The sequence below is a fragment of the Scatophagus argus genome, chromosome 11 (genome assembly GCF_020382885.2).
Source record: "Scatophagus argus isolate fScaArg1 chromosome 11, fScaArg1.pri, whole genome shotgun sequence".
Taxonomy (NCBI): Eukaryota; Metazoa; Chordata; class Actinopteri; family Scatophagidae; genus Scatophagus; species Scatophagus argus.
The window spans coordinates 13687351-13699783 of record NC_058503.1 but is presented as its reverse complement, the minus strand read 5'-3'; the positions used below and the strand labels follow the sequence as shown (position 1 = coordinate 13699783).

The 12433-nt window shown below is 41.0% G+C and overlaps 1 protein-coding gene across 5 annotated transcripts in view; it reads left to right on the top strand.

Moving 5' to 3' along the window:
- Window positions 1-12433, top strand: part of galnt13 (UDP-N-acetyl-alpha-D-galactosamine:polypeptide N-acetylgalactosaminyltransferase 13) — a 33748-nt gene that overhangs the window by 9240 nt on the left and 12075 nt on the right. For 4 of the 5 annotated variants that reach the window (XM_046404221.1, XM_046404216.1, XM_046404218.1 and 1 more), the window contains 7 exons: window positions 1824-1992; window positions 4038-4204; window positions 4801-5008; window positions 6439-6609; window positions 7279-7396; window positions 8044-8224; window positions 9889-10028. In XM_046404221.1, the coding sequence (XP_046260177.1) occupies window positions 1824-1992; window positions 4038-4204; window positions 4801-5008; window positions 6439-6609; window positions 7279-7396; window positions 8044-8224; window positions 9889-10028 (1154 nt within the window). The remainder of the gene's footprint in view (window positions 1-1823; window positions 1993-4037; window positions 4205-4800; window positions 5009-6438; window positions 6610-7278; window positions 7397-8043; window positions 8225-9888; window positions 10029-12433) is intronic. The other variant, XM_046404220.1, reaches the window with a different exon arrangement.

The window sequence follows — 12433 nt, the reverse complement described above, 5'->3', positions numbered from 1 at the left end:
TATTCATGCTTGAGAAATAGAAATTTGTCAGATTATTTTATTGTGTTCAAGTTGTCACAAAGGGACCAGAGACGTTGTGGTAAACGGGGAATGACAGTTTGCCTTGTTATTTCAGGGCCTGAGGACTGTCTCCTATAAAAGTTCACTAAGTAGTCTGTTTCTGCAGTCCTTCAGTTGTTCACATCTAACAGTACTGTTCCGCACATTATTCACTGATGTTAAAATATATATGATTTTCATTTTTAAAATAGTCTACAGGATTAGTTGTCTATGTTGTGTTGAAGACAGACAAATTAAAGGCAACAAAGACTGGTGTTGATGGTTTGCTGGATAAGATTTTTCCTGAAAATCCATAATCTGCATTTATTCTAACCTGAAGACTGGGGAGGCTGTGGTCGATGGACACTTTGTCCAATCGTTCAGCTCAGCTCTCGGGCTGTGTCCATCAGATTTAAGCCAGTGTCCAAATGGAGAGTGTCAGCAGCATCATAAAGAAAAGAGCCGGATCAGTTGAGGTTAACAATCCAGCAGACACCAGCTTGTCTCCACAAGGCAATCCTCTTAACCTGGGGCTTGCAGCAAATGTGAACTGTGTGTCCCCCTTTCATGGAGTTCACTGTTGCTGCTCTGAGAGATTATTATGAGAGAGAGAGAGAGAGAGAGAGCACAGTGATAAATCAAGAGAATGTTATTTACCTTTTGGTGAAGGGAGCTGGCTTGGTGCAGCAACAGCAGAGATGTTGCTGTCATGCAGGCGTTTGACTGTAGGAGCTTACAGCAAAGCAAACTGTGGTAGTTTTAGGAAGAATTTTGCCCTCATACCACTTTTCATCTATTAATACATTCTCCCATATCTCTGAATTCAAAACCTCCTAATAGATTAAATTAAAATTAAATATAGCTGCTAGTGTGCAGTGCTTAATACCCATTCAGCCCGAGCAGGAGAGAGCTTCAGCATATTGCCTGTGCTGTCTGTATTAAAGGTCTTTTTCACACTCACTGATGTGTGAGGAAACATATTTTTCTTTCTTTTCTTTCCTTTAATAGAACAACTGAGATTGGCATTGCATTTTCCCATATGTGTGGTTTTATTAAGGGGAATGTATTTGACACACTGTTCATATGTGCACATGCTGTATACAATTACATGCTGCACAAAACACCATTTTGGTCCATGCGTGTTGGTCTGTCATGGGAAATGACCCTTTTCAGAGTTTACGTGGACAGAGCAGACATGCTTTGCTGCACTCATCTCAGTTTTAAGAGTCAGATAATAAACCCTGCCTCTGCGATGTTCACTACAGAATTTGTACACCTCACAATGGCCCATTGCTTTCCATAGACGCTCAACATGTTGTTCATTTACTCTGTCATGTAGACTTTGATCTCATAACAACAAATAATGTATTGCTAAAAATTATCAAAAGAAATACATTTCTTACATAGTATATTTATAATATATTTATTCAACTTCTGCCATCTTGAAAAAACCCCCACAGCTTTTTATTTATTTATTTATTTATTTTTTTCTCACTGGTTAGAGCAGGACACACAGCCAACAGACTGGGGTCATGGAGGTCAGTCGGTACTCATTACGCTGAGTCCCATTTGTAGAGGAGATGTGAAGCATTTGTAATTTAGTGAGCTTTTATATCGTAGTAGAACTTCTGGCATTGTTTCCTTATCGAGAATAGGCTCTATAAAGTTATTTATTTTACTTTGTAGTTTGACCTTAATTTCTCACCTTCTTAGTCAGGGAGAAAACAACAACACAGGGATGTCTCATCAGATATCCTTTTTGTTTTGCCTGTGTGATGTTACAGCAGTGATATCTCGGAGCCATGAAGGTCCGGGGGAGATGGGTAAGGCGGTGAACATCCCCAAGGACGACCAGGAGAAAATGAAGGAGCTCTTTAAGATTAATCAGTTCAACCTGATGGCCAGTGACATGATTGCACTCAACAGGAGTCTGCCGGACGTGAGGTTGGATGGGTGCGTAAGGTTGGGTGGCTTCCAGATGCAAGCTGTGAACCACACCAGTGACCCTTTAAAACACTCTCTCTCTCTCTCACACACACACACACACACACACACACACACACACACACACACTTTCCAACAGAACAGCATTACACAAGTCTCCTCCTCTGCCTGCCTTTGATACCCATCACGCATTGCAAGCCGCCACGGTTTCATTATCAAAAAGCTGACATTTCAAGCTGACACTGTCTGCTTTTTGCTTCTTTATTTCTTTATTTTTTGGCGGATTTTCACTCCCTAATTGTGTGTAGACTTTTATGTCGAGTTCACTTGAAACTATTCCAGCGTTCAGACAAATGCGTTCAGTGGGTCAGTAAGGCAGCTGGGATTGTTTCTCTCGTCAAAAAGAGCCTCAGCAGGGTTGCAGGCAGCGGCTGTTCCTGCAGATGAAATGCTCTAAACTATCAAAGCAATGTCATTCTCATGATAAAATCAGTTTTAAACTGTTTGCTGAGCCCATTAGATTTTATTGGTACTAATAACTTCAGCTAATGTTAAAAGACTTGATCTGTAATTATGGCCACTGTTTCAATACAGAATCCATCAGGTCCCTCGAGTGTGAACATTAGGCCTGACATTTGAATGGGAGTAGGGTTTTGTTTACTGTCACTCAAGATCCACTTGAGCACTTAATGAAGATCCAAGGAGCAATTTGTGTGAAACATGAGCACATTCATCTCGGCTGCTGATATGCGCCAGCATTTGCCTCTCGTGGAGACATTATCTAAGTGATTCATGTTTAAATATTTCAGCTGAACACGACTTTCACACAGCACTTTCATTAAGTGGATAGCAAAGGCCCTGCCGCTCACATGCATTGTGAAAAACAGGCCACAAGAATGTCTTTTTTTCCCTCCACACCTACTGTATGTTCCACAGTTTTTCTGTTCTTGCCTGTATCAAATGCAAAATCAAGACTTTTTGCAATGTGGAGAAATATAAAGACCATTATGTCTGCAGAGTGTGAAAGTGGAACATTCAGCTCATCGCAACTCCTCCAGTTTTTCTGTCCATCACGACTCCATCTTTCTTGCAATATAAATACTACAGCAGCTTCATTGCAGAACACGCCTTAGCCTTGCAGAATTTCACCAGCTGTGCGGTGAAAATTATCCAGAGCCATGCAGAAATTGTCAGGCGCTGCCTCTGAAGGGCAATAACATTTTGTCTTGAAGGCAACCTGCTGGCCTGGTTGTGTCAGTCAGTGCTGTCACTTTGAATAGAAAGGACTCAACCAGGAATGCTGTCTGCTTCAGTGGCTCATTTCACCCTCCGTCACCTTCCACTACCCCTCCTCCTGCCCTGGTCGTCCACCTCCTCCGCATCTATAACGCAGCTCATTCTTTATTCAACATCATCCACTACAGCGCCGTGCCAGGTTTGCCACTTTCTCTCTCTGGCTTTGACAGACATCCCATCAAGCCAAGGACATGCTGACATGGCTGTCAACGCTAGTTTTACTTTTTCTACTTTTCTTTCTGGAGGTATTTGTCAGTAAATCTCATATGACAGTGTTTTTGCACTGAAGGCAGGATTGGATAGCAGCAGGACATGTTCAGATTCTCTTCTCAGCCACTTTTCATGCAACATAATGAGCTGCAGGCGTAGAGAACCGCCGTGACTGCAGTTTGAAAGCAGCACTGGCTATCAGAAGATACATGATTGTGTTCAGGTATTAGCCATGGTTCAGGTTAGCTGCTACTGATGATTTAATTTTTAATAAACAAGTTACTTTTTGTAGAATGAATTAATCGTATAGTCTGTAAAATCAAAAAATGACCATCAAATGGTGGGTGTGATTAATTACAATATTAACCATTATAGAGGCTCGCCAAATGAAAAGAAAGGAAAAAGAATCAGTTTTACAGATGTTATGCTTATTGCAAAGTTTTACCTCTAGAGGTCTCTGTTCAAATTAAATAATCTGCCATGTAACTTTCCTTTCCGTTCTAAGTTACTGATTTGGACATGTTTTTTTTTACATGTCGCTCCATCAGCTGTAAGACCAAAGTGTATCCAGATGACCTGCCAAACACCAGCATTGTCATCGTATTTCACAACGAGGCGTGGAGCACGCTGCTGCGAACGGTTCACAGCGTGATCAACCGCTCTCCCAGACGCTTGCTCATGGAAATCGTGCTTGTGGACGATGCCAGCGAGCGAGGTTGGTAGTCCACACTTTAACAAACAGGCAGCTAAGTCAGATATGTGATGCGGTATGTGGCACAATGTGAACAAAGTGTGACACAACCAGGCTGAGCCAGGTTCACCAACATGGTTGAAATGTAAGAAACAATGAACAAAGTTTTGTTGTTGTTTTTATCTCATTCGGTATTTACTCTTATTCATTCAGAACAGATGACAAGAAACACAACAAATAAATTGAAATGAAGGCCTGAAACTAACAATTGCTTTTTGCAAATCTAAGATATTTGATAAAATAATGATGATAATGATTGTAATACAAAATTTACAGAGCCCAAGACTGCATATTTAAATTTCTTGTCCAACCAACAGTTCAAAACTTAAAGAGGTTCAGTTTAGATTTAAAAACAAGCAAAGATTCATACTCGAAATGCTGGATCCACAACATTTTTTGGCATTTTTGTTTCAGGAAATGACTTTGTTCATTTTCAAAATTTTTCTTTCCTTTTCTATTGATTTGCGAATGGATAAATTCACAAATTCTATCAGCTCTGATGAGTTAATTCACTCTGCAAGTGCACATTTGCTGAAATCTTGTCTGTTGCTTCGTTTCAGACTTCCTCAAGAAGAAACTGGAGAACTATGTGCGAACTCTGGAGGTGCCAGTGAGGATCCTGAGGATGGAGCAGCGCTCAGGTCTAATCAGAGCCAGGCTGAGGGGAGCAGCCGCCACCAAAGGCCAGGTCATCACCTTCCTGGACGCTCACTGCGAGTGTACAGTCGGCTGGCTGGAGCCCCTGCTGGCACGCATCAAAGAGGACAGGTGGTACCACGAGACGGACCACACTGAATGGTTCTAATGTAATGTAGATATTTAAGACACTGATATGAAATAACAAGTGGATTCTGCCAGTTAGCTTCTGATTGTCAGTTGTTTTAATCCTGTGTCAACTCGGTCCTGAGACATCACATTTCACTTAAGATGCATCATCGGGTGTGAACGTCGTCATCTGACGCTGCTCATAGAAGATAATCGTTTTTGCTTCGTCTGCTTCTGCTGCTGTCTCAGAGGAAAAGCAGGCTCCAGTTACTGTGGCTCTGTTTTTGTGTTAACTCTGATACAACTGATGCTAGTAGACGCTGGTGAAGTCAAGATCGAAGTAGACGAGGACGTGTTTTACGAGCCACAACAGACACGCGTTTGGGGACGATTGTTGACTCAACTGTAGAGGTGTTTTGTTTATTTTTTTTTGTTTTTGACACCAGATGTTTTTTCAGCTTAGTGTTTGTACAGTTATTAAGTCAACTGTGTTAATTCCAAGGGACAAGGTGTTTATTTGGCTGCTCTTCCTTCATCACAGCATTTGGCTGCTGTTTCAGGCTTTTACTTTTCCAGGGGGACTAATGTACTGTCTCTGTGAGGGTGACATTAACGGATTGATAATGATTCTCCTGTGATCCATCTCTTATCTGAGGTCAGACACATTCATTTTCCCCCAGGAAGAAATCAGGATCACATGACGGAGTATATTATATTATGGAGCCATTACACTTTTGTGTAATGTATTGGTGTCTGTAAGTGCGGGCGCAGACTGACGAGATGGTGCAGGAAAGTATTCACGTGACTGGTCATTCAGGTTGTTACAAGAGAGCTGTGAGGCCTGGCTGACATCAACTGACTGATTTAGTCAGTCAGCAACAATTTTTAGAATTGATTAATGAATCAAAAGTATGAGGATTATTTGTGAGCATTAAGTGAGCACTATTTATATAGTGCTGTTTTATATTTATAGTAGTTAGTATTGGGTTTATACCGGGACCAGGGAGACTAATTTCATTTCATGTCTACATGTGTGAAATGACAATAAAATTCCTTGGATCCTTGAAGAATTCTTCTTTCTATTTCATTCTAAGTTGGTTATTTTTGTAATTTGTACTGTTTGTGTGACGAAACAAGACATTTGAAGATGTTGGACTCTCAACTTGTGATGACTAATTGTAAGGTGAATATTCAGCTGAGGGCGAATTCAGTTTTTCTGTCTATTATAATAATCAGTGACAGCCCTGGTGTGGTCAGCACTTCACATTTGAAAAACCAACCAGTAACTTAATGTGCTCTCATTTACAGTGTACACATTACATTATTTAGGTTGTGGAACTGAAATTGCACGACCATGTCTTTCTGCAAATCTATTTTATTTTCTTTATTATATCTTTAAAATGATCTTACACCATGTGTGTTGGGTCTTTCAGGACAGCAGTGGTGTGCCCTATCATTGATGTCATCAGCGACGAGACGTTTGAATACATGGCGGGCTCAGATATGACCTATGGAGGATTCAATTGGAAGCTGAATTTCCGTTGGTACCCCGTCCCCCAGCGGGAGATGGATCGACGCAAAGGGGACAGAACACTTCCTGTCAGGTACTCGGACAAAGCATTTCTTCCTCCTCCGATGCTAAACATAGATCATATTCTGTTGGAAGTGTGTGATGGACTTTCCACTGTGTGTAATGGCTTTTTATGAAGAATTCACATTACACAGTAAAGGTGAAGACACACTTTACTGAAAGTTGAAAGAGATGTTAGCTCTCTGGAGCTGAGAAAGGGTTTATGTGTGGTGGCAGCAGGGTACAGAGAAGACATGGCCAGTTAGATTTCTTCACAAGAATCTCTCTTGTGAAAAGTGCCATTTTTATCCACAGATAGAAATAGATCCTTTTCCTCTGTGTGTCCCTCTGATGGAAGCAACTTCCTAAATAGCATCTCGATTGCTGCGCTAAGTATATATGAGCTCATGTGAACTAAAAATTGAAAAATAGAAACCCCGCTCACAGCAACCTCACAAAACCAGGCACAATTTGTCATCCGTATGCAAATCACTCCCAGCAACATACAATATCCTTAATTAAGGGCTGACTTAAACATAGAATGAATTAAAAGATAGAGGGAATTACCCCTCTAAGGCTTTGTTTCAAATTGTCAAACAAATTAGTCTTTTACTATATTCTGAATGTTCCTCAGAGTTATGGCACGATACTAATAAATGCAGCACAAAGAGAAAAGTCTCAATTGTTTATGTGTCTCTTGCAGGACTCCCACCATGGCAGGAGGCTTATTCTCTATAGACAAAACATACTTTGAAGAAATAGGAAGCTACGATCCAGGGATGGATATCTGGGGCGGAGAGAACCTGGAAATGTCTTTCAGAGTGAGTGACAGACCAGGGGAGGATATTATCATGATGGCGTCATATCGCCAGGCTGGGTTGATGAAAGTGCTTACGTGCAGTCTGTCTTTGATGTGCCCGCGTTTCCATCACGTGCGTCACTTAGGATTCAGCGGAGAGAGAAGATGTAAGGAAAGAACGATAGTGGAATTGCATGTTTCGTGGTGTCATACATCTCAGTCATACCCTAATGGTTCATTTATAAATTCCTTATTTCGTCATTCACGTTCATTTTTTGTTAGAATGGCTCTGAATGTATTAAAATATTTTTTCATCTTTTGTTTTTTTTTTACTGTTTTATAGAAAGAAGGGACAGAGTCTTATTTTTGCTCATATCAAAGTGTACTTTCTGCCTATCACTCGGTGATTGATTTGCAGCTTCGCAAAAATAGAAATGACAATAAAATGTGTTTACTTCAGAGAGATAACAGGCAACAGCGACAAGGTTTAATAGCGTCCTGCTTGTCTGGACTATAAGTTGTTCATGTAACGTAATTTCTGGGAGTGAGGAAATATGCAGACAGGGAAGTGGGACTCACCCAACGTTGTCTCCATTTTTGTATTGACTGTACTTGCCTGCTCTCAAGCGAGATACCATATGAATCTACTTTTCCCGTATGTGCCTGCAGATCTGGCAGTGCGGGGGCTCGTTGGAAATTGTAACGTGTTCGCACGTGGGCCATGTTTTCCGGAAGGCCACCCCGTACAGCTTCCCTGGAGGAACGGGCCAAGTCATCAACAAGAACAACAGGCGCCTGGCCGAAGTCTGGATGGATGACTTCAAAGATTTCTTTTATATCATATCACCAGGTACAGTCTCGCCTGCATCTTTCTGCTGTACGTGTTCAAGACTATGCTCAAATTCTGCAAGTTTTAAAAGTTTTAGAGAATATATAGTTCAGTCCAGATGTCTAGTTAATTATGCACCGCTGTTCAAAAGCAGATATGAACGATCCTCACGAGCAGAACCCTCCGTGCCTCTTGTGCGCTCGCTGATATTACATTTAGCAAATTGGTGTGAAAAGGGAAGACTGCTCTACTTTCTTTTTATTCTTTCATTTTCATACATGGTACTTTATCTCGCTCATTTAAGAATTGCTCCTTTTACTCTGCCTTACGTTGTCATCTCCAAACTGGGAATAATTATTTCTTACTCCTTTGACTCAAGCTCCTTTGAACTTGAGTTCAGAAATGTTGTCAGCGATGATCTCCTGCAGAGCTCGAACGCACACGGACAGACAAGAACAATACGACAGTGCAGATTGAGAGATGAGTACCCCTCCATCTGTCGACTTAGTAATGTGATTACCCTTTAGCATGCGGCAGTGTCCCGGAAATCTCTGGTTAAGTGTTTAAGATGCCAGCAAACCTATGAGGGATCATCCGTAATCTGACCATCTTAAGGCACAAATTTTGACCTTCTCCTCCAGTCAGTCGGGGCAGGATTCTGCACAGGCAGGTGTGCAGACAGAGCTGGGGGTGGTGATGAATGAGCCTTTCTGCATATTGTGGCCCCACGATGACTGTCTGTTCCTCCAGGACATTAGGGAGAACGATCTGGGTCGTGCTGCTGCCAGACCTCGCTTATTGGCATGGAGCAGCACAGTATGTTGCTTAGGCTGAGTTTGGGAGTGGCATCTAGTGATCCTATTAGAAGTGCGTCTCCCTCTTCGTCCCGTTTGTCTGCACTGGTGATTTCAAGATCAAAGAGGCTATTCATCATCTGCAACATATGATGCTCAGACCCTACAGAGAGAGGGAGAAACAGGAAATAGACAGAGCCAGGGGAGCGAGTGTGGCTGTTTGCCTGCCAGCTTTTAAATTTCCATTTCATGCAGGTGTAAGACGTTGGTATTACAGAAGGTGCTGTTTGCACTGTCTGGCTGGTGTTCGATGGATAATTAGCACTTAAGTCTTACATTTTTTAAAAAATGTATTCTGTTTTCCCTTATTGCAATCATGCTCTTTCATGATAAATTACCCCAGTGGATCTATCTACATGCATGCTACGAGGCACTCAGGGGAGAAACCATCTGCCTAATGTGTTTGTAAGTGTCTGTGCCCAGTCGCTGTCTAATCCTTCCTCAGTCTTCAGTTGCATCCAGGCTGATAAATCATCCAGTTCCCATTTGGCTAAAATAACACACAACATGGCAGGCAGCAATTGTTGCATTTGTGAACGAGGTCTCCTACCTTTAGCATGTGTCCAAATGAGATTTGACTTGAGTTTCGTCACATGTCCTCGCAGGATTCAGTTATTCATGCATTAATAAATAGTAAGTCCTTCCATCCATCCTGACCACACATATAGTCAGTGGTTTCAGGTAAGGTTTCTTTTTTTCTATAAAGGGTCCCTCTGGTGTTTAGTCTTGGTGCTGCAAGAGAACAGGTCTGTCCTTCTATTTTAGAACAAAAAAAATTGTAAATACTGACTGATGATGTTTAGTGATGCATATGGCTGATTTTGTCTGCAGGCGTGATGCGGGTGGACTACGGAGACGTTTCTTCCCGTAAAGCCCTCCGCGAGGCCTTGCAGTGCAGACCTTTTTCCTGGTATCTAGAGAACATCTACCCAGACTCCCAGATCCCAAGAAGATACTACTCGCTTGGTGAAGTATGAGCTTCCTCGTACTCTGAGCTCCCTCTGCATTCAGTCAGATACTGCGTGTCCTTGTGCTGTAGCTTCTGGGCTGTGTTTTCAGAAAGACAATACCATTGTGAGATAAATCGGAAAAACCTTGCGATCCAGCAAAGGCTGAAGAAACAAGATAAAAACAAGCAGGCCCTGCTGTTGGTATTGAACGTGCAAGATAAACAAACGAGGGGATGTTCGTGCAGTCGGTATTGATCCCAGTCACATGTTTACACAATTATGCTACGAATGCTGGGTGGGTGAGATAAGGCACATGTATATAAAGATGAATGCTAAAACACAAAAAAAGTGTAAATATCAGTCAGAATCTCTCACAGACGGGGTTGTAAATTGATAATCAGCATGTAGTGCATTTTATTATGAAAATATTTTCTTCCCTCTTCTGAAAATGCGAGAAAGCAGGAAACATATTTCATCAGATGATTACTTTAGCAGGCAGAGATGGAACATAAAAAATAGATCCTTTGGAAACTTAAACAGGGATTGTGGGAACTTTGGGGTAATTTGCAGCTCAGTCATGAGAATTCAGATTTAATTAATATTTCAAGACAGAGAAGTTGCTTTTATTAGTCCTCCCTCACACGGAATTCAAAGTTTTTGTTGAAGTGACCTGAATTCGTCTCTCGATGCCCGCGGCTCCGTGTCGACAGCAGTGCAGCGTGGGGCAAAGTCAGCGCTGACATGCAGTGTGCTGCCTGTATGATAGACAGAGGCCATTTAAACGTTATGTCGGTTGAAGCACTCATGGCAAAATGAGCTTGTAATCCTCCAACAGTCATACAGATGAGAATGAGAGGATTTTTTTTTCCATGGTACTGCTCTGCTGTGCTGAAGCTGGATCTCTCTCTATGTCTCCCTCTTTAGCCACTGCAGCACCTCAGCCTCCGTCTTCCTCTAAACCAGACTTTCCCTGACTGATTCTCATCCTCTGTAACACACAGTCAGCCTTTCTCTATCAGCTGGAACCATTAAGTTTTATATCACTTAATTATGAACATTCTGCTCCTGCATGATAGACGTAATACGTTGCTTATAGGCAAACATACAGAGCCAGGTCAGCTTTAGCTCTGTGAATGTTTGAGTTCATTAGAGAGCTGAGCTGACTGTAAAGCCAGTGGAAGCCGTGATGGAAGGGCGTTTCTCAGTCGGATCACTTCGCTTTTTCGGCTTTCAAAGTGAAGATTATGAGGAGAATTTGGATTCATATGACTTGGTTACACAATATCTCTATTATATACATGATTATAGGGCTGCAACTCACAACTCTTGTCAATATTTTCTGCTCCTCTGATGCGTCGTTTTGTTTAAAAAGAGTGAAAACTGCCCACTCTACTCTTCCACAGCCTCTTCAAATTTCTTTTGTCCGACCAACAATCCAGAAGCCAAAGATATTCACTTTAGAATGATTCAAGGTTCAAATTCTCACATTTTAAACTCCAAATGTTTGGCATTTTTTGTTTCTAAAATAACTAAAATGATTATTTAATTGCTAGTTAATATTCTGTCAACTAATCATTGCGGCTCGATTGAATTTAGGTTCTCTTTTTGAATTAGAATCGGACTCTGGCAGAAAGACATGGCGATTAATGTGCATTTTTTATGATGACTATAGAAATGAATCATTATCACATTTAACTAGGTAATTGGAGTAAACTGTCACTTTTGCATGTCACTCAAATTTTATGTTAATTTCACCACTGCGGGACTAATAAAAGATTAACTTAAAGAAACACAGTGATTGGTGTTTATATTGCAAGATGTTGCCATCAGGTTTGTGGAAGTGAAGCCAGCTGGAAGAGTTGGTCATTTTCATTTCCATAACATGTATGTATGTCACAAAATAGTCAAACATTCTCTACAATTTCAAAGTAGCATCTTCAAATTTCTTGTTTTATCCGACGAACTAACTATTGTTTTTAGTGTCATATTTGTCGACTGTCATATATGAAAAGAAAAGCTGGAACCAGAAAAATACAAACTACTTTTTTTTTACTGCCCTTTTTGTCAATCAACTGACCTATTAACAAATTAATTGTGTTAGTGTTATGCAAAACAAAATTAAAGATTAAATCATAAATAATACAAAATCTGAGCATAACAACAACGGATTACAGGATGCCAAAACCAAAACAGAGGTAATAAAGAAGAGGAGAGTCATGTGTATAAGACAGTTCATTTTTAATGAGAGCTAATGAGCACAACCTGGCTGGTTTGGCATTGAAAATAATACATTTGTTTTGCTGTTTGAACAAGCAGCCTGCAGTACTGATAGGAATACATTTATTATATGGATTATATGTTGGCATGTATGATTACTTAGGTTAGCCTTGTTAAAATGTTGGCAAAGGTTTGACTGTTTTAAAAAA